The sequence below is a fragment of the Suricata suricatta genome, chromosome 7, assembly GCF_006229205.1.
Source record: "Suricata suricatta isolate VVHF042 chromosome 7, meerkat_22Aug2017_6uvM2_HiC, whole genome shotgun sequence".
Lineage (NCBI taxonomy): Eukaryota > Metazoa > Chordata > Mammalia > Carnivora > Herpestidae > Suricata > Suricata suricatta.
In genome coordinates, this window is record NC_043706.1 from 35,945,213 (window position 1) to 35,968,173 (window position 22,961).

A 22,961-nucleotide genomic window follows, 5' to 3' on the forward strand; every position below is an offset into this window, starting at 1 on the left:
ACTCTTTTAATGACCTTTCAGTCCCCCTCATTCACCATTAAGCTACGAGCTGTCAATTCTATCAGCAAAACTCTCCTTTCTTGGACACAAGAGAGCTAATTTCCCTGAATTCTTTGACTCTACATGTCTCACCAGCCTAGTACCCTGACCCTGGCTACTTTACCTCCCGTGTACACTGATTGTTACTTTCTCTCTTACCTTGTCCACTACAGTCTATTCTTGGGGAGAGATCCGTGAAATAGTTAATTCAAGTCACTCTTCTACTAAAAACCCTGGCCTGGGTGGGCGCAGTCCGTTAAGCATCAGACTTCAGCTCGGTTCATGATCTCACGGTTCATGGGTTTGAGCCCCATGTGGGGCTCTGTGCTGACAGCTCAGAGCCTGGAGCCTGCTTCAGATTCTGTGTGTGTGTCTCTCTCTCTCTTTTGCCCTTCCTGGCTCACACTCTCTCTCAAATATAAATAAATGTCAAAAAAATTTTAAAAAAAAAGACCAACCCTGAGAAGGCTTCCCCATTTCACTCAGAGTGAAAGCCAAAGCCCCTCCAGTGGCCCTCTCTTTGGCTCTGGTGGCCCGCTCACCTCTTCTCCCGCCTACTCACTTGCCCCCACTGTCTTTGGCAGCTCGTCCTGGGCCTCTGCTGGAAGCTCTCTCCCCAGAGCCACTTCTAACCTTTTTAACAGCTCAAATGTCATCTTCCTAATGAGGCCTCAGCTGACTGCTATAACTCTTCACTTAACCCATTTTTTTTTCATTTTCTTTTTCCATAGCACTCATTGCCTTTCGATATGCTATTTACAATATTTTATACTTATCTTCCCCCCATAGAATATAAACCCCATTAGGGCAGGGATGTTTGTTTTGGTTGCTGATGCAACCTTGGGGCAGAATCTGGCACAGAGTAGGTACCCAATAAATATTTGTTGAGAATGAGTAAATGAACTTTCAGTAGATAATGTTTCTTTCCAATCAAGCTGCATCCAACATTACTAGCCTTTTCTTCAACAACAACAAAAAAATTGAAATCTAAAATTCTTTTAAAATCTGTTCTATAATGGTCCAGTTTACCATTGCACTGATGACACTGGTCATATTCATATTGTATCTTTTCAACATCTTTTTACCAACATTAGTGTCATTTGACTATGAATGAGTTTATTATTACTTCCATTGAGTCCATAAACTCAGAGAGTTCATGCTCTTTGACCAAGATGTTTCCCTTTTCAAAACCTCAGGAAAACATTACAAACTCTGACAAAGATTTATGTACCAGGACATTCATTGTAACGCTTACGTAACTACATGCCAGACACTGTTCTAAGTGATCACAGAACTTATATAATCTTCACAACAACCCTATGAAATACGTATCATTACCACCCCCTTTGTGCTGCTGAGAGAGTGTCAGAGAAAAGTTCCATCCAAAGCAGTTTGGTTCCAAAGTACTTGCTTTCAACCACCTTGGCTAAACTGCCTCTAACAACAAAGAAACAGATAAATTATGATAAAAGCATAATTGAATATTATGAATACATTTTAAATGCTGCTTTAAACATATATTAAATGGCATGGGGACATGCACATGACATATTAAGTTTAAAAGAATATATATATGTATAGTTTATTTAGTGTGTGTTAAGATTAATTATATCTTTTTTTCATGTTTATTCATTTTTGAGAGAGTGAGAGTACATGTGCAAGTGAGGGAGGGACAGAGAGAGGGGTACAGAGGATCTTAAGCGAGCTCCATGCTGACAGCAGAGAGCCCGAGGTGGGGCTCGAACCCACAAAATGTGACATCATGTCCTGACTGGAAATCAGATGCTTAACTGGCTGAGCCACCCAAGCATCCCAAGATTAATTACATCTTAAAAGTAATGTTAAAAACCTTTATTATTTTTATATAAGAAAGTTGTTTTATGTTTATTATTTTTGAGAGAGAGAGAGAGAGAGAGAGACAGAGTGTAAGCTGGGGAGGGGCAGAGAAAGAGGGAAACACAGAATCTGAAGCAGGCTCCAGGCTCCAGGCTCGGAGCTGTCCACACAGCGCCTGACAGGGGGCTCAAACTCATGAACTGTGAGATCATGTCCTGACCTGAAGTTGAACACTTAACTGACTGAGCCATCCAGGCACCCCCTTTAATTTTATTATTAACATGGCTATGTACTAAAACTATCTAAGTACATATATGTAAAAGAATATTAAAATGAACTTTTAAAAGTCCACACATAGTTAACAAATACTGTATCATATGTATATTTGAGAGTTGTAAGAGAGATCTTTTTTTTTCTTTTAGAGAGCATATTTTAAAAGTTGTCGACACATATGCATGAAAAAGGTAACTATTTGAAGTGATCAGCACATTAACTAACCTTATTGTGGTAGACATTTTGCAATATATATCAAATCGCTATGCTGCACACCCAAAATTTACACATTGGTATATGTGGATTATTTCAATAAAGCTGGAAAAAAGTTTAAAAAAGGGAAAAGTGGAAAGATACAGCATTTTTTCTGAGAAGACGCAATATGATAAACATTATTTCCAAGTAAATGTGAAGACGAGATATAAATTCTAATGCCATTTGAACATTAAAATAAACCTACACATAGTGAAAATTAAAGGTATATTCAATCAGCGGATTTATTCATTAAAAAAACAGAGGCTTATAAAACCTCTGCTACAAAACGTTATTTGGATGATATAAACAAAAGAAGCAGGGATTGCTTTATATAAAATGATAGGGTCATTTAATAACAGTTTCCTATTTACGACCGACATATTCCGTCAACTCTCTTGTACTATTGGGGACCACTTGAATGATCTTGAGAAAAAGTTCCTTTCTCAAAGTTCCTAAAAATGACTATTTATTGCTATGGTTCTAAAATATTATTTAAAATATATCTTATGTTTAAAAAAAGTAATTCTTATATTCATGTCTTATTTCATCAGACAACTCTGTCTTCCTTATATCATGTTCTAAATTTCGAACAATGAAAGATGTCTTTTATGCCTAAACTATCTTTGGGTTTTCTGGGAGGGCTACTAGGTAATAAAGATTTGCTCCTTTGCCTTATAAAAAGAAAAAGAATACAGGGGCACGTGGATGGCTCTGTCAGTTGAGCACCCAACTCTTAATTTCAGCTCAAGTCATGATGGGTAGTGGTACTGAAACAGGTGTCAGGCTCTGTGTTGAACATGGAGCCTGGTTAAGATTCTCTCTCTCTCTCTCTCTCTCTCTCTCTCTCTCTCTCTCTCTCTCTCTCTCTTTCTCTCTCCCTCCCTCCCTTCCCCCTCCTCCTCCACTTCCTCCTCCTCTCTCTGCCCCCTTATCTGCTTGTGCTCACTCTCTCAAGTAAAAAGTAAAAAGTAAAAAATAAAAAAATAAATATAAATAACCATCAGGCTTGGGGGTGGGCACTGTCCAAATTTCATTAGCTCACAACTACTTTGAAAAAACTTAAATGGTGCAATCAAGGATGTTTCTAGTGCACAATCCTGACATCCAGTGACCCTGGATGTGAACCGCAGGGTCAAGGTCCCTTAGAGAACCTCTAAATGGATTTTTTGGTGTTAAGATGTAAGACTGAGGCAAATCTTCAGTTTTTAACGTATGGATGTCTAGTTGTTCCAGCACAATTTGTTGAAAAGCCGATCCTCTCCATTGAACCGCATTGTCATCTTTGCCAAAAATCTGAGAATATAGGGGTATGGGTCTACTTCTGTGTTCGCTATTCTGTTCCACTATTCTGTATCTTCTCCGCTAATACCAAGAGCAGTGAGTACTGTAGCTGTAGAACAAGTCCAAAAGTCAGAGACTGTTTCCTTCCATTTCATCCTTTTTAAAATTTGTTTATTCTTGTTTATGTGCCTTCCATATAATTTTTAGAATAATCTTACCTACATCTAAAAGAAAAGGTTTGTGTTAAACATGTATATGAATTTGTGGAGAAGTGACATCTTTACAATGCTGAATCTTCCAATGATGAATACAGTATGTTTCTCTCCATTTATGTAAATTTTTATAAGTACTGTTTAATTTTCAACATGTAAGTCCTGTATATGTTCGTTAGATTTATACCTAAGAAATTTTGTTGAGCAATTTTATTTTTAGTCTGATATTCATGTGTTCTCTGCTAGTGTACAGAAATAGAATTGATTTTTGTATGTTTATCTTTTATTCTGCAACTTCAATGAACTCACTTATTACTCCCAGGAGTTTTTTTTTGTAGATTCTTTAGAATATCCTATGCATGATCATGTCATCTGCAAATAGGGACAGTTTTACTTCTTCATTCCAATCTGTAGAACTCTTACTTCCTTTTCCTCCCTTACTGCACTGGCCAGAACCTCTAGCACCATGTTAAATAAGAGTGGTGAGAAGAGACATCCTTGTCTTGTTCCCCCAAATTAGGGGAAAAGTATCACCGTTAAGTATAATGTTGTTTTTCATACATGGTCTTCATCAAGTTGAATAAGTTCCACTCCATCCCTATTTTTTCTGGCAAAAAAAAATTAAACATGAATGGTGTTGAATTTTTGTCAAAAGTTTTTTCTGCATCATTTAACATGATCATGTGATTTTTCTTTAGCCTCCTAATATAGTGGATTACTTTGATTGATTTTTGAATACTAAACCAGCCTTGCATACCTAGAATAAACCCCACTTAGTCATGGGAATTTTTTTATATATTGCTAGATTATATTTGCTAATATTTGTCAAGAATTTTTACATTTATATTCATGAGGAATATTAGTCTGTAATTTTTTTTTGTACTGTCATCATCTGGTTTTGGTATCAGAGTTATACTAGCTTTAAAATATTTATTTCTTAATTTTTTAAAGTAGGCTTCATGCCCAACATGGGACTTGAACTCACAACCTTGAGATCAAGAGTCACATACTCCACTGACTGAGCTAGCCAGGTGCCCAGAGTAATACTAGCTTTATAAAATTAATCAGGAAGTACTCCCTCCTTTTCAATTTTTTGAAAGGGATAATGTAGAATTGATGCTAATTTTTTTTTTAATATTTGGAAGAATTCTCCAGTGAAATCATCTGGGCCTTGAGATATCTGTTTTGGAAAGTTACTGATTATGAGTTCAATTTCCTTGAGTGATAGAGCTATTCAAATTATTTCACATTGGGTAAGTTACGTTAATATTTCTCAGGCATTGGTCCACTTCATGTAAATTGTAAAATTTAAATATACAGAGTTGTTTTTAATATTCCCTTGTTATCCTTCTGATGTCTGCAGTCTATAGTAGTATTCCGTTTCATTCCTTATTGGCAATTTGTATCTTTTGTCAGTCTTGCTACAAGTTCAACCATTCTATTGTCTTTTTTTCCAAAGAACGAGTTTTGTTTAATTGCTTTTCTCTATTTCTAATTGCAATGATTTCTGCTTTTTATTATTTCCTTCCTTCTGTTTCCTTTGGGTTATTTTGCTCTTTTTCTCGGTTCTTTAAAAGGAAGGAACTGAAATATTGATTTGAGACTTTTCTTCTTTTCTAATGTAAGCATTTAGTAATTTGAATTTCTCCCTTAAGACTGTTTAACCTGAGATTCCTTTCTTATTTTCAATCTATTTAAAAAATTTTTCCCTTGAGACCTCCTCTTGATCCATGAATTATTTAGAAATGTGTTGTTTAGTTTCCAAGTGTTTGGAGAATTTCCTGTTGTGTTTCCGCTACTGATTTCTAGTTTGATTCAACTGTGGCTGAAAAATGCATTCTGTGTTAATTCAATAACAGTAAATTTGTTGAAGTTGGATTTGGGGCCCATAACTCAGGTCTGTCTTGGTATGTGTCTATGGGCACTTGAAAACAAGTGTATCTGCTGTTACTGGGTGGCATGTTCTTTAAATGTTGATCAGATCTTCTTTGCTGATGGTGTTGTAGGGTTTGTCTATATCCTTGCTAATTTTCTGTCTAGTTCTATCAATTGTTGAGAGAGGAGTATTGAAGTCTCCAATTATAAATGTGGATTTTTCAATTTCTCTTTTCTATCAAATTAGTTCTTGCTTCAGATATTTTTGCAGTTGTTCTTGAGTGCACACACATTTAGACCTGTATCTTGTTGGTCAGTTGACCTGTTTTCATTATATAAATGTATTTCTCTACCTATGGTAATTTTCTTTGCTCTGGAGTTTATTTGGTATGAATATAGCCATTCCTGCTTTCTTTTGATTAATGTCTCCATAATAATCTTGTTTTATCCTTTTACTTTTAGCTTGCCTCTATTACTACATTTGAAATGAGTTTTGTGCAAACAGCATATATTTGGGGCATGTTTTATTTTCTTTTATTTCAGTTATATTGAGATATAATTAACATACAGCACTGTAGAAGCTTGAGGCACACGCCCTAATGACTTAACTCATGTATGTTGTGAAATGATCACCACAGTAAGTTCAGTTAATATCCACCACCTCATAGATAGATAAGTTGGGGCATGTTTTTAAATCCACTGTGCTAATCTCTAATTGGTGTATTTATACCTAATGTAATTATTGAAATACTAGGGCTTAAGTTAGCTATTTTATTTATTTTTATTTTGTTTTCTGTTAATTTTTTCCTTGCCTTCCTGTGGGTTACTGGAGTATCTTTTTATAGCTCCATTTTCATTCATCTATAGCGTTTTTTCATGTACTCTTTGTATAGCTTTTTTCGTGGTTGCTCTACGTGTTCAATTATATGTGTTATCACAGTCACTTGATGTCATCATTTTATCAATTTGGGTGAAGTACAGAAACCCCGTCTCTCTTTACATCCCTTTACTCTCTCCCATTTGTTATGGCCTTAAAATATTTCCACTGCTGGGGTGGGGTAGAATTTCAGGTTCCCCATGTTTCTGCACTAACACAGCAAGTGGAAAAAGCTTGTTATTGTCTGGGGAGATGAAAGTCCTGGTTTCCTACTCAGCCTTCTCTGATACCAGCCTGGCAGCGGGAGGGTGGACACTCCATTGAAATCTGTTCGGTGAAAGAATTAGGGTCTCAGCTGCCTCTGCTGGCATAGGTTTTTTCTGTGGTGTCTGACTGTAGGAGAGCTGTTATTGTCTTAAAGTTTTCTGCCTTATCAGGAAATACTGCCTACTTCCTGGTCCTGTGAATAGAGAGCAGGTTTTCATCACTGTTTTTTGGGGAGAGGGGGTTGTTTGTTTTTTGTCTGTACTCACTGACAATTCTGTAGTTCCAAGTTTGGGCTAAATGAGGCAAAAAGAAAACTCAGGAATCTCACCACCATGTTGCTCCTAGGGTCTCAAGGTCCCTAGCTAGTCTGTCTTTTTCGCTCTGCCTTTCATTGTCTTCCTATGTTTATTGCATATAAAATGTCCAGAGTCTTTAGCTGAACTTAGCAGGAGGAATAGGAAAAAATATATGCACTCCAGGTTCCCAGAAAAAGTCTCCAAATTGATTTTATACAATTGCCCCCCCAATGATAAGGTATGTTTGGTCAACAAATGTCTCTTTTTAATGATGAAGACACTCATTTCTCTAGAACTGTTGCTAAGGAGCTTTGTAAGACATTCTATCTTACTCAAGATCAAAATCAAGATCTCCATTGCCTCTGTCACTTTCAGGCTTGAGAAAGGAGGAGTTTCAACCTTGCAGTAGCTAGATTTTCAGAAATTTTAAGACTTCTTCGGCCTGAAGTGTGTGTTTTAGCCTTAATAACAGTTGAGGCCAACTCCCTTCGTGTCCATCAACTCTTTCCCAATGAGTTTTCAAAAGTGTTGCATCACCCCCAGCAGGGAGTCTTCATGAGACTCAACTAAACATTCAGACTCATAGGACAAAGTCAGAAAAACACAGCTTGCCAACAGAGCAGTGTTAGGTGTTCTTCTTCAGCAGGAGGACCTCAAGACGTCCATACAGCTCAGGGACAGGGAGATCTGCACTGGGACGAGCAGGAATCACCCTGGTGTAGACGCCCTATCTGTACCACAGACACCAATGTCTCCATCAGCAATCCCATGGGCACAGCTTCCAGAATCTCCCCAAGGGACAGTTCTAAGAGCCCAAAGCCATGACTTCCTATTAGGTATTGATCATTCTCCCTCTCCAGATGCAATTTACCAGTCAGCTTATTTTTTTAAATTTTTTAATGTTTTATTTATTTTTGATACAGAGAGAGACAGAGCATGAGAGGGGGAGGGGCAGAAAGAGAAGGAGACACAGAACCAGAAGCAGGCTCCAGGCTCTGAGCTAGCTGTCAGCACAGAGCCTGACGTGGGGCTCGAACCCATGAATGTGACATATGACCTGAGCCGAAGTCGGAGGCCTAACCGACTGAGCCACCCAGGCGCCCCTCAGCTTATTTTTATCATAAGCAATATCGCGAAGTGACAAACACTATTCTTAACAGTTTCTTGGGAAACGGTTAGAGTTAACCAAATTCACATTCTCATCAAAGGGTTAAGGGCTGATACACTTCTAGGTATCATATCTCCTATAAAACAAAAATGGATCAAGTTTTAGTTTTTCCTGACTTCTTAAAACCACAGTTGTCTTCAGTGAAAGACCCTTTTGGAAATACAAGCCTATCTGTGGGGAACAAAACTGTCTTCTATTAACAGCTAGAGAACATGGTAGATGTACAGAATGGTTTGATACGTTTTTTTTTCTTCACTATCTTCTTCTAGTGTTATTTGCCTGACTCAACCTTTGTCAGAATGTGATAAATTGTTCCTGAAAATAATTCAGCCACTCCCTTTACATTAATTCTGTCTTATCTAAATTGGTTTCATGTGGTTCTTTCCTTCCCACTCCATAAGTCAACAGCCAAAGACATACTTCAAGTGTACTCACCCTATAGATAAGAGAGACAGAAAGAGCTAGGAGACACAAAGGAAAAATTTTTTTAATTTAAAAATTACCTGTGATTTTTGTAAACACACTTGCCAGACTACTCTTACAACAGATAAAAGAAACAAGAAAATCCCAGAAGCCCTCAGGATCACAAGGATTTTAAAATCTCAGGCAAAGGGACAGAAAAACACACAAGTGGGAGAGAAATAATTCTTCGCAGGCAGTATGGTTCAGATGGTGGCTCCACCACCATTACTTTGAGTAAACTGTTACTTTTCTTGGCCCTCAGTTTTCACATCTTTAGAATCAGGATTATTATAGTTCGGTTCATAGGGCTGAGTTGGAAAGTGTACGGGTTAATGCACAGAAGTACTTAGTGTAGGAACTCTAGATTCCCTTGTCAGCCCAATCCAGAGACCTGGGGTCTTCCTGGATTTCTCCCTCTGCACTCCTCTGTAATACGGTCCAAGTGTCCTATCAACCTGACTGCTTAAGTCCCTCGGAAATCTTTCTCTGTGTCTTTCTAAATGGGCACTACCTTTCTCATGTCCTCACCACTTCCTCTCTGGATGCCTGTCATAGCCTACCTGCCTCTACTTCTTGCAGGCTTACCCAGATGCAATCCACTGACTTTTCCATAAAGTACCAGAGTGATCTTTCTATAGTGAAAACCCAATTGTGTCACTTCTGGGTTAAAAATTATTCCTTCAGTGGTGCTTCACAGTTTTTAGGAGAAAGTCCCCAAAGCAAGCACATATTGGTTATTGCATACTTCTCTAACTTCATCATTTGTCACCATTCCCCTAAACTGGTCATTTCAAACATTTCTGGAACACCCTGGTACATCAGTTAAAAAGGAGAGCATCAGTCCCAATAAATATGCATTTATTTCATTTATTTTAATTATACACATGTACAAGTATACTAATAAAACATATATATTATAGAGGTGCCTGGGTGGCTCAGTATGTCAGGCATCCGACCTTGGCTCAGGTCATGATCTTGCAGTTTGTAAGTTCTAGCCCCACATTGGGCTCTGTGCCTGGATCCTGCTTCAAGTTCTGTGTCTCCCTCTCTCTCTGCTCCTCACCTGCTCACACTCCATCTCTCTCTGTCTCCCAAAAATGAGTAAATGTTAAAAAGAAAACCAAAAAACCCATATATATTATAAAATATATTTACCAAATAAAAATCTTTACAAGGGCAGGGGGAGCTCATATCTTCGTTGGGCACCTGATGATTGTTGTATACCTTCCCCTCAACTCCCACTGCCTATAACTAAGGCTTACATTACTGTTGATTCCCGCATCAGTTCTCAGATATTATTTTGCTTTTTATATTTACACTATGATTCTCTCTGCCTAGAACAGTCATTCATCCGTCGGGCCACTGTCCTTCCTCCCTCCATTCTCTTCCCCACCTACCCCTGTACCTAGTCCTATCTAGCTACATCCTTTCTTTGGGTAAAACTCAGCTGAAGTGTCACCAAGACTCAGAGTTTTCCCTGAGCCTATCACCCCCCACTCAGATGGGGCGGGACTCCAAATTATTATGTTAATGGACACTAAGAGAGTAAAAAAAATAATAATAATAATTTCAGGAGATTATCACCTAGGGGGGAAAAAAAGTATTTGGTCTTATGAAGACAGTTGGCCAGTAAGACTACCCAGGATATGAGACAGCTGTACCTTCCTCGGCCTGCCTTCATGACCAAGGTGCAAACAATCAACAGGCAAGTTGAGTTTCTACCACCGCTACCCTCTCCTTTCCAAACCAGACCCTCATCACTTATTTCACCTTTTGGAAGATCCTCTTAGGTATCCTCATCACCTCCAGGCCTGGATCCCTCCAATCGATTCTTCAAAAATGCTTTGAAACCCTGAATGGTTCCCTACTACCATATAAAAGCCAACTTCCTTAGATGTGACATTCAAAAGCTCTCTCCATGATCTGGCTCCAACCTCCCATTCTAGCCTTCTCCACCACTCGCCCACTGCTTAGATCACCTGAACTTCAACCAAAAACATGTAACTCACCTTTCCAGAACATGCCTTCACTGCAACATTCTGCCATCTCACCACATTTTTGCCCATATAATTCCTCCACCTAGAAAGCCTCCTCCATATAACTGTCTCCCAGGTGGTTCTGGACCCCCATCCATCTTTCAAGGCTTAGACTCACCCCCACCTTCCATCTGATGCACTCCCTGATCCCCACAGTTGAAACACAACCTCAAATTGCATCGCTTTTTATAGAGAACATTGATACAGTTTATCTTCCTCACAGCTCTCTTTATGCTGCCTTTACACACTCAGCTCAAGTGCCCTGCTAAGATCACTGCAGCCAATGACAGAACTGGGGGTTCAAATGTAGGTCTTTGGACTTCAAACACCCCTTGTATATATCATACTACAGATGCTACCTTCAAAAATTTCTCCCTTTTGTACTCTGAGGGGGCTTTATAATTTCAATAGCACATTAATCCCAGCTCCATCTTATGTTGGGAGTTGGTATCTGTTTGATAAAGAGACCTCATCTGGTTCAGCCCGGTATTCCCCAAACATGCCATGTTTTTTATATATAGCAGTGTGTGTGTGTTATATATAAAAATCAACAATCAGACTGAATTTAATTTAGGTCTTTTACTTTCCTTCATGTCAACTTCCAAACTTATGGCTGAAGTCAATACCCCAGAAGCAGAACAGGGAGGAGGTTGGGAGTGCGGACTCCTCTTTGGGCAAGATACTCAAGTTACTCAATACCTCTATGCTGGAGTCTCCTTATTTATAAAATGGAGATAATACTTATGCCTTCTTCGTGGAGTTGTTATGAGGATTAAATTAAGTAATGTACTTTAAACAGCAACCCAGGGCTTGGCACACTCTAGGTATCCCAGCTGCTATTACATGTCCATTTTATGTCCCCCCACGTGGTACCTCAAGAGCCAAAAATTACTGATTTCAAGAAGTAATTACTCCAAATAACCAAGAGAAATTTCAATTATATGTAGTGTAAATTAAGAACACAAGGGGTAGGGTGCCTGGCTGGCTCTCTCGGTTAAGCTTCCAACTTCAGCTCAGGCCATGATCTCGAGTTCGTGGGTTTGAGCCCCGCGTCAGGCACTGTGCTGACAGCTCAGAGCCTGGAGCCTGCTTTGGATTCTGTGTCTCCCTCTCTCTCTGCCCCTCCCCCTCTCATGCTCTGTCTCTCTCTGTCTCAAAAATAAATAAAACATTAAAACAAAAAACAAAAGAACGCAAGGAGTGCCTGGGTGGCTCAGTCGGTTAGGCATTGGACTCTTGATTTTCACTCTGTTATAATCTCACAGTTGCTGAGTTCAAGCCCCACATCGGACTCTCTCTCTCTCCCTGTCTCTCTCTCACAAAAACAAACTATAAATAAAATGCAAGAAAATGTATTTAATACATTTTATAAAAATCTCTGAAATATTTTTTTAAATAGCCCAATACACAAAATCTCCAGTTATCTAGGAAATTAATTTATACTGAATGACTCAGTTTATTTGTGAAATAACTAGGTATTAGTATTAGAAGATATACAAGTGAAATGAGTGTGAAAGGAATTTTCTGTCTTTTCCTCCCTCCCCCTCTCTCTCTTCTGTCCCAAAATTTCGCAGTGACTACCATTTTGCCTAAACTAAGTAGCAGGAGCCAAAGGCTTTAGCAATGAGAGGTGTCTGACTATTCACCCTAAAGGTAAAGAGCAAGCAGGAGCAAACTCATCAATCTCTTTAAGGTCTACATAAAGCACATATTCAGTCTTCAAGGAATTTAGCAATTCCCCAATCTAATAAAAAAAAAAATACAAACGCGTTTACTTACACTGACGTGTACACCGGAATACCCCTCCCTCCCACAAGCCACAGTTGGGTCAAGCCCTGCAGCGAGGAGGCACCACACCTGAATGAGTTACACTGACTCAGTACAGACATGTTAAGCAAGCTGGAGGGATGCAACAGGTCATTCCTCTTACTGGGTCTGGCTGCTTTGAGAGGATCGGTGAAGGAACTTCTAGGATTCCCTTTGGATCTAATCTCCACGATTCTGTCACCTCTCCTGGGGGCCACCACGCACAGGGAGGGCTGAAGTGTGGCCGTGAGCAACCATAAAAACCAAGCACACGCGAAATTCTGGGTGCGGTTAAACTCGGAGATCAAATTAGTTTGGAGGAGTTAAGCCTGCAGCCAGAGTAGGCTGGGAGGGGCCGGCGTGGATAAGGACCTTCGAACCTGCACTGGGAGTTCTGAAGCTACTCTTACCCGCCATAGCTATTGGCCCAGGGAACACGCACACCCACGGGCAAGCGATCTGACCCTGACTTGGCCGTGGCTTCCAGTTACCGTCCCAAAATAAACAAGTTAATGCAAGTAGGGTCGCAGGCTCTGAGGAAATGGATCCTCTCACGCATCCCCTATTGAACATCACTAGCCCCTTCCCCCAGCCCACTCTGGTCCGCCTTAGGCGGCCGGAGCTGCGGCGGCGGCCTCCGGGTGGGGTTCGAATCCAGCGAGAACCCGGCCTGGCTGAGCTGGGGAGGTGCACCTCCGCGGGCCCGAGTTACGCCCTGTGGGGCCCCGACTTGGGAGAAGTAGGTTCCGCGCCCACCTTGGTGCTGGGGTCCGGGTCGGAGCAACAACCGAGAGCAGCCTCGTCGGTGAGGCCGCTGGACACGGGCTGCGGTTCTGCCATGGCCGCACTGCTGTATCACCGAAGACCGTCCCAAGAACGAAGCAGTCTGCCACAATCCTCCCGGCCTTTACAAGCGACGGCGCGGCGGGGAGGGCGGCTGCTGGTTTTCAGCCAATCGCTGCGCGCACAGCAAGTTGATTCTCTGCTAATTGGGTCCTAGTGAGTCAGTGCCTACAGCCGCAAGGCTCTGTGCCTCAAGACTACAACTCCCAAGACGCCTTGCACTTGAAGCGGGGCTGGGGAGACCCAAAAATCCCTGCCAGCCGGAAAGCGTGATTTCTGGGTATTGCCTGACCTATTTTTTTTTTTCTGCTTAATGGTTATAGTTCAGGAAGCACCTAGACCGCAGGGCTGCAACTTGGTAGAAAATTGGAACTTGATGTAAAGAGAATTGGGAGCAATCCTTTTTAAATTATAAGGATCCAAAAGTATTTTCTCAGTTTAAGGAGTACAGAATAATTGAAACAACTCTGACTTAGTAAAAATTCTAGATTCAAGTTTGGGTTCCACTATTTATTCGCTATAGAAGCATGGAGTAGTTACTGATTCCTCTCTGAGCTTCCTTGAAGGATTTTGGTGAGGCTCAAATGAGATTTAAATCAGTTTCACTACTTATGATTTAAATGTTTACAACTTGCAGTGTGTGTTTACATTAATTTTGCTAAGACACATATTTTAATTGTGTTCATTGGAAGACCTAGTTATCACTCTTCTTTGATGACTGGCCCACAATACATGGTTAATACATATTTCCTGTTGTTAAAAGACTAAATGATCATAATTGGTGTAAACATAATTTAGAAATGGGCTTTATGTTGGTAAATTAATGAGGAATGAGATTTGACAAAGAGTTTTTAACTGAATAGGAGGGTCTGTGTAAATTAGCAAGAAGTTATATACATGTTAGAGATTTTGGTTGCAAGAGGTTGGGCAAAATGGGAGTTTATTGGCTCACCTAATCAGAGCGAAGCTGGGCAGGGATGCATCTGGCACCAAACATATAGCACCAGGCACCTGGCCACCACCAAGTTGTCTCCATCTCCCATCTCAGCTTCTTTCCTCATCTGCGCTTCATTTTCTGAGACATAATTACTTTTCCAGTCTAGCAGCTTAGAACCCTCAGCCTTTCGGCCTCTTATATGAGAGGGAGGGACCACTTCTAAATTCCAATTTGATAAAATAGTAGGGGCTATGATTAGCCTAGACTTGGACCTGTGCTTATCCTTGTGGTCAAGGCACTGGATTGGCAGCCACGATTAGCACCGCCTGTTTGGAGTGGGAGAATCAGCAGCTCCCCCAAAGAAGAGGGATGATGTTCTTATAATATGAGAGGACTTGGTGTACTGGAACCACAGAACTTCAACATGGAAATAGACCTTAAAGCTGCTAACCCAGGAACTGAGGCAACACAAACCCTCCATACACTGCATCACTGAATTAGGCCATGGAAGCCCAGACAAAAGAAATGTTTATTGAAAAGGCATTCCAAACTGTCTTATCCTCTAACCCTCTGGTGAACTTCCTAGGATACATGAGAAATAAACCATAAAAATGAATAAAATTATAAAATAATTACATATTATATATTGTGTAGATATATATTATAAAATATTGATTCCTTTGCAAATTAATCTATTGAGGTAATGTAATTTTTAGAAGTTTATTTATTTTGAGAAAGAGCGCGTGTGCAAGTAGGCAAGAGGCAGAGAGAGGGAGAGAGAGAAAATCCCAAGCAAACTCCAAGCCCCAAGCCCCAATGTGGGGCTTGCACTCACAGACTGTGAGATCATGACCTAAGCCAAAACAAGGGTTAGATGCTTAACTGACTGAGCCACCCAGGCACCTCTGTAATGCAATTTTAATAAATATATTGATGGATTCTTCATTAAACTGGATGAGCTGGTTCTAGATTCTATTTTCAAATCCCCAAATAGAAAGACATATTTGAAGAATAAACAATTAGGGGTACATAAACTTCTAGATAATAAGATTTACTGTAAAGCTACAGTTAGACAGTGTGGTATGGCACTGATATGCAGAAACCAATAAATGGAAACCGTGGTAGGTAGCTCTAAGATGAAGCTACTAATCCCCACCTGCAGGTGTTCACACTTTGTGTTATTCCCTCCCCCTGAGTATGGACTTAGTAACTCATTTCCAAAGAATAGAATATGGCTTAAGTATGGGATGTCACTTCTGATATTAGATTATATAGTGATTCTTGTCATGGGAGCTCTTTCTCACTTTCTTTTCCTCCAATCTCTCTCTGAGGGTAAGCAAGATGCCACACTGTGAACGAAACTATGGAGAGACATGGGGCAAGGAAGTGACTGATGTCTCTTATCAATAGCCAGTCAAGACCTGAGGCAGCCAATAGTCACATGTGTAAGCTTAGAAGTGGGTCCTCTCCCAAGACAGCTTTGAAATAACTGCTGCCCTGGTTGACCCTGTAATTTTGACCCTGTAAGAAACCTGGAGCCAGAAGCATCCATCTAGACCATTCCCAGATTCCCAACCCACAGAAACTATCAGATAACAAAATGTTGTTGTTTTTAGCTGCTAAGTTTTGGGGTATTTTGTTGTGCAGCAATACACAACTAATATACATACATATAAAAGCTCGATATAGATCAGAGCTAGTACTGCAGATCAGTGGGGAAAAGATACACTTTTCAATGAATAGTGCTAGGACACCATAGTTTATCTGTATGAGCAAAGAAAAGATTTCTCTACTTCATACCCTAAAGAAAAACAGAAGTTCAAGTATATTAAAAATATGAGTGTGAGGGGCGCCTGGGTGGCTCAGTCAGTTAAGCATCTGACTTCAGCTCAGGTCATAATCTCACGGTTTGTGAGTTCCAGGCCTGCGTCGGGCTCTGTGCTGACAGTTCAAAGCCTGGAGCCTGCTTCGGATTCTGTGTCTCCTCTCTGCCCCTCCCCTGCTTGTGCTTTCTTTCTCACCCTCTCAAAAATAAATGAACATTACATATATATGTGAAAAAAAAAAACCCTTAAAAACATAAGGAACAAAATATCAGAGAACATCTTTATGAGTTCATGGTAAGAATTTATTAATGTAAAAGCACAAAATATTAAAAAAAAAGGATCTTAACTAAAATACACCATAAAAAAGTAAAAAAAAGAAACCAACCACAGAGTGGGAGAAGGTAGGGGAAACACCCATAGCCATCAAAGGATCAGTATTAATAGTAGATAAAAACTCTTACAAATCAATGAAAAAAACATAAAAACTCAATAGAAAAACCAGACAAAAGGGAATAACAAGCAGTTTACGAAAAAGGAAACAAATACTTAATAGGCGTATTTAAAAAAATGCTCTGACTCCCTGGTAAACAGCAAAATGCAATTTAATATAAAAATGAGTTTCCTTTTATGCATTTCAAATTGACAAACTTTAAAAATTTAAAGTCTGTGTTGATTTGAATATACAACAACTGAAATTCATATACATTTGCTAGTGTAAACCCAAATTATTATAAACACTTCAAAATAATGACAGTGTCTGGTGAAGTTACAGATAGTACATCCTAGGATCCATGGATAAGCATATATCCTAGAGGATTATTGTGCATATACTGGTTTAACATGGTTTGAATAGAAAAAAATTGATAAAGCCTAAGTGTCCAAAAGCAAGAAAATAGCGTTACTTTCATGTAGCAGAGTACTATACATAAGCGAAAATGAATGAATCAGAGGAACATAGTCCAACATGGATAAATCTCACAAATAGAAATGAAATAATTAAAAGTTGCAGGAGAATCCATATGGCACAACACTATTTTTGTAAAGTTTTAAATTTTGCAAAAATAGAATGTATTGCTTAGGGCTAAATATACTTAGAGTAATAAGGTCAGGAAATGCCTGGGAAAAAACAACTCCAAATGCAGGAACATGATTTCCCCGAAGGGATGGTAGAGGAGAAGAGGGGAGGGATATACTGGGGATTTAAATATTTTGACATTGTTTCATGACTAAAGCTGTTAGTGGATAAATAAATAATTGTTTTATTCTTTATGCTTCTCTGTATATCTTAAATATTATATAATACACTTTCAAAAGCTTAAAAGTAATAAGTATCACATATAGAAATAAAAGGAAAGGGAGCAATAATGGGGAAGGAATGGTGTAAAATGGTCACTATTTGAGAAGACACAAATTCCAAATAGAGTATAAGTGTTTCCTTTTTTTTGGTATAAGGATTATTAGTTTCCTAGAGTTGTCATAACAAAGTGTCAAACCTGTGGTGGCTCAAAATAACAGAAACTCATTCTCTAACAACATTAAAGGCTGAAAGTGTGAAATGAAGGGGTCAGCAGGGTTACCCTGCCACAAAGTCTCTTTGAGAGAGACTCCTTTTTTGCCTCTTCCAGCTTTGGGGGGCTCCTGTATTCCTTGGTTTACAGCAGCATAAATCACTGTCTCTGTCTTCACATGGCCTTTTCCCTGTGTCTGAAGTCTCTCTCCCTTTTCTCTTCTAAGAACACCAAAGGATTAAGGATCTGTAACAGTACTCCAGCCTGTCTTAAGGGTTAACGTGCTTGAAGTTTATGCAGCCCTTGCTTCCTGAACTAAGTCCCTTGATCTGTAGCAGAATTAACTTACTTTCCTTGAGACTTGCAGACCACCGGCCTTGAGGAGTAAAGGACCCAGCTTTCCTAGAAGATAAGGCCTGACTACATTGGAAAACTGTTTCCACTGATGCCAGCAAGTCTGTTCAAGGTCATGTCAACATAGGACAAATCACCTGGGCACCTGCTTCTCCTGCACCATAGCCCCCTCCCTTTTCCTGTGCCTCCCCAGTTAAAAAAATTTTTTTAATGTTTTTATTTTGAAAGAGAGAGAGCATGAGCAGAGGAAGAGCAGAGAGAGAGTGGAAGAGAGAGAATCCCAAGCAGGCTCTGTGCGTTAGCACAGGGACTGACCAGGGGCTGGAACGCATACAAAACGTGACATCATGACCTGAGCCAAAATCAAGAGTTGGACGCAGAACAGACTGAGCCACCTAGGTGCCCCACCCATGCCTCCTCCTTCAAAACCCTCCAGCTTCCTATGAATGGGGAAGATAATCTTTGAGACTTTAGTCCACCCTCTTCCCAGGTTACCACCTTCCTGAATAAAGCAAACTTTCTTTACCCACCATCACTTGTCTCTAGAGTATTGATTTTCAAGTGTTAAGTAGGCGAACCTGAGTGGGGAACTGATTCGCAGCCCTGTAACAGTATTACTATTAGTGTATGTAGTAAAGAAAAAAAAATACTGAACTGGTAACAGGGGTCCTGAATTTCAGTCGTGGGACATGCTGCCCAACAGCTCAACAAATTAGTTCTGAAACTTGGATTGTGAAACTGCTCTCTAGTCCTGGTGTCCTCATTCATAAAACAGAGTGAAGGAAATAAGATGATTTTTAAGTTCCCCTCCTGTTCCAAAAATCTATAACTCCATGATGAGTCTGGTTTTTAAGTCTCCCCAACTGACAGAAAGATCACAGTATTGACAGAAATAAAAATGTCAAAACAATCAACTAAAGATGTCTAGATGTTGTAGGGAATATGCAATTAGAGTACATATATTATCAATATTTATTATGTTATGATTGTCCTAACATAGCCACAATTTAAGTAGCTATCTATTCAAGTAAAACACATGTAAATATTGAATAACTATCCACAGTTCATTCCCTTGAGCTTACTCTTACAGGATTATTGGTTTATGGCTGAAACAGTACATTTATACCTTGTTTAGTTGTCTGCTCTATTTGGTAAAAAAAAAAAAAGAAAAAGAAAAAGAAAGAAAAAAAGACTGCCAATGCAGAAATCTAAAATACCTGGCAATAGGAACCCAGGCAACTAATAAAATGATGTTCATTAAAGGAAATTAACTTAACCACAGAAGTGATTTAAACATACTCAGAATAGATTTCCTAATCTAAATTTAACTAACAAAAAGGAAAAAAATACACATAGGCCCTTTATAGTGAATTGAATTGTGTCCCCCTAAAATACATCCAAGTCTTAACTCCTGGTACCTGTGAATGTGACTTTATCTGGAAATAGTGTCTTTGCAGATGTAGTTAATGATCTCAAGGTGAGATCATCCTGGATCTATTACCAAAGAACCATTTCCCTCACTGTATTTTCAAGGCCTTGGACATCTAACCATTTACTGTTTCATGTATGCTACATGGTTTTTTCTTTCCATTAAGCCTTAAGAGAACTCTCTACAAGATGTACTTTTCCCATATCTCAGGCATCCTCAGGAGCATTGTCATTTGGCAGTATTCCATGAACCTAGTTTTCTGCCAGAGGTCATGAAACTATTACATGGGTCACGGTGCTACAAAACTAATACTGCAATGCACATCTTTAGAACAAAAGCTCTGTCCATATCTGCCACATATATTTTCAAAAGAGGAATTTGTAGGTGAAAGCACGTGGATATACTTAAGGCTCTCTAACGGATATAACATTCTATAATTTATTACTGCATAGAATCTATAGACATACCTCTGACTGGGAAGGTGGCAATGACTAAATTGTAAGTGCCAAAAATAGATGAAAAGACAAAAAAATGGGCCAGAGAGAAAGACCCTTCATTACTCATAGCCCAACAAACAAGGGAAGCCAGTTCGGGCCCCAAGTACTACTGGGCGACACCGTGGTAGTAGATTGGGAGGCAGCTAAGGAATCCAGGGCTAAGGGGCTCATGGTCTTTTGTAGAAAGTAGGAAGCACTTCCCATGGGAAGTGAGCAGTTGGTTTTTGGTCCTAATGTGATTGCTGTCATCTACTTAATTGCCTATACACCAGCTAAAGAAACAGCTCAGAGTCAGAGAACGGTTAGGTCTTGAAGTATGGCACAGTTCCCTGGTGGGACCCATAACTTCATACTGCATAATCACTGCCCGGTACTTAACATGGATGGACAGTGTTTTATTGAACTTTACTTGTGATTTTTATGATCATTGCTGGCTTTGGGGTGTTTTGCTTTTGTTCTTGTTTTAATCAGTTGTCAGATTTTCCAGTCTTCATTTTGGACTGATCTACTATACATTCAAAGACTGACTTTAATACCTAATTAAAATCTACATCAGGCACACCATGTCAGGGAGTTATAAGAAAAACAGAAATGTACTGGAAAGGGCAGGGGGATAGACTTTGAAAAGAAGTCCATTTTCTTCAGTCTTTCTTTCTCTATATTACCAGTCATAGGTTTCTGAGCAAATAAATTCAATAGAAAACAATATTTTCAAGTGAAACACTAAGTAACTTCAGAAAGTGTAAAGGTCATAGGGGCACCTGGCTGGCTCAGTGGGTGGAGCCTGCGACTCCAGATCCCAGGATTGTGAGTTCCAGCCCCACCTTTGGCGTAGAGATTATTACTGAAAAGAAAGAAATCTTTAAAAAAAAAAAAAGAAAGAAAGAAAGAAAGAAAAAGAAAAGGTCATAGAAAACTTTATTTTATACATTTACGCATTTCCACACCAGTCCTCTCAAAGCATACCTTGGAATCCTCCCAAGCCCGTACCCGTCTATTTCCGGCTCTAGGCGGCTGCCCTTCAGTGACCCGGGGACCCCGCCGCTCCACGATGTTTCACTTCTCCAGCGCCGTAGGCGGAGCGTGCGTGTCCGGTGCACAACAGCGCGTGCGCGGGGCGGGGCCCAGGAGCCAGTGCTCCCGCACCCGGCACCCGGCGGGGAGCAGCGACCAGCACTGCCCACGCGCGGCGCCTCGAAGCTAACGGGTGCCGGACTCCCAACGGCCACGCCTCGGTGGCTGCGGAGCCAGGAGCAGCTCCACTGGCGCACCCAGGCCTCCTTGCCGACCTGGGCGACTGCGGGCTGCTGGTGAGTGCCCGGCGGGGGCGCGGCTGGCTCCTGCCCCGAGCCCTACCTTCGCGGGATGCCAGGCCCGCTTTCCTCCCTGGGTGGGGACCGCAGTCGGTGCTAGAATTCAGTTACTCACCTCCCAGTTAGTCCTCTCGACCAACCCATCTAATACCCTACAGCACGACCCCAGCTCAGTCACTGCCTTTTGTAGATGTCATCGACTTTTGTAAATCCCAGTCTCTTCACTCCCCCTTCTAAGAGTTCACAACTAAGGCAGACGAAATACCCATCCCTCCAGCTTTATTTTCTCTACCTTCCTTTTCCTCTTTCCTCTGCACCCTGAAAGTCTCATCACTGAACCTCGCACTTCTCCCATGCAAACTGCCTTTTCCTGCTTTGGTGCATTTGCACTGCTGTCCCCCGACCCGCGTCCTAGAATAAATACTCCCCCTATTCCATGTTCTCATGACAGCTCTTCTTCAAACTCAAATGTCTTGTCTGTCAGGCTTCCCAGAAGTTTCTTTTTTATGTCAGTCTCTCTCAGCTCTTTGCTAATTCACCTTGACACTGACCCGCCCAGTGTGTGTTTAACAGTCTGTCTCCCCAACTTGCGCATTTTGTTCCAGAAGGGGCCTCTTAGTTCTTTTTTTAATTTTCTAAAAATGTTTTCATTTATTTTAGAGAAAGAGAGAGCACCAGCAGGGGAGGGGCAGAAGGAGGGGAGACACAGAATCCGAAGTAGGCTCCAGGCTCTGAGCTGTCAGCACAGAGCCCAGCGAGGGGCTAGAACTCATGAACCAAGATCTGATGGGACTTGCAGACCCAAAGTCAGAGGCTTAATCCACTGAGCCACCCAGGTGCCCCCAGGGCCTCTTAGATTTATACTTAGCCACAGCCGCCAAGCACACGGAAGACCTTACACTATCATGAATCAACTAATGCACGAAGGGATAGGGTTACAGAAATGGGTACAAGAAAAAGGAGTGTGGTTTAAGTGACTGTAGGCTTAGCACACTGGTGTGCCATTTGCTCACTTTAGTATTCCTATGTGTGGAGAGGGCCACTGTCCTAATTGCTCCTGGAAATGAGCAGGGATGACTTTGTACAGGTGCAATGAACCTTCAAATTGAACTTAGGGAGAAGGGCTGGTGGAAATTGAGAATGATTGCATGTGGCATCAAGTTGTCTGTGGAGGGGAAAGAGATGAATAGGTGTTTATCCTGAAATTACTCTGCACGGAATGGCTAGCCAAGTATGAATACTAGAAGCAACAACATGCCTCTGCATTGCACAAATCCTAAGATTCATAGGGATTTTTAGGTTCTAAATGTTAATGGTACAGGGGAAAATACAAACACATGTCATATGTTGTTGTATATGATACGTACACATACAAATAAAATAGGCATATGATACTATTTTAAAAAAAAATTTTAATGTTTATTTTTGAGACAGAGAGGTAGGGGCAGAGAGAGAGGGAGACACAGAATCTGAAACAGGCTCCAGACTCTGCGCTGTCAGCACAGAACATGATGTGGGGGCTCAAACCCATGAACCACGAGACCATGACCTGAGCTGAAGTCAGACGCTTA

The 22,961-nt window shown here is 40.5% G+C and overlaps 2 protein-coding genes across 3 annotated transcripts in view; one reads left to right on the top strand and one right to left on the bottom strand.

Annotated features, from left to right (window-relative positions):
• The window catches only part of GLO1 (glyoxalase I), a 37,788-nt gene extending 16,647 nt beyond the window's left edge, over window positions 1-21,141 (bottom strand). Inside the window, exon 1 of one of the 2 annotated variants that reach the window (XM_029944930.1) lies at window positions 21,044-21,141. Coding sequence is in view for 1 of the 2 variants with exons in the window: in XM_029944929.1 (XP_029800789.1) it covers window positions 13,440-13,523 (84 nt within the window). In the remaining variant the exon portion in view is untranslated. Of the gene's footprint in view, window positions 1-13,439; window positions 13,621-21,043 lie in introns of those variants that run through there. The other variant, XM_029944929.1, reaches the window with a different exon arrangement.
• A 97-nt stretch (window positions 21,142-21,238) lies between these two features.
• The window catches only part of DNAH8 (dynein axonemal heavy chain 8), a 323,365-nt gene continuing 321,642 nt past the window's right edge, over window positions 21,239-22,961 (top strand). Inside the window, exon 1 of the mRNA XM_029943168.1 lies at window positions 21,239-21,387. The gene's annotated coding sequence lies outside the window, so the exon portion shown is untranslated. The remainder of the gene's footprint in view (window positions 21,388-22,961) is intronic.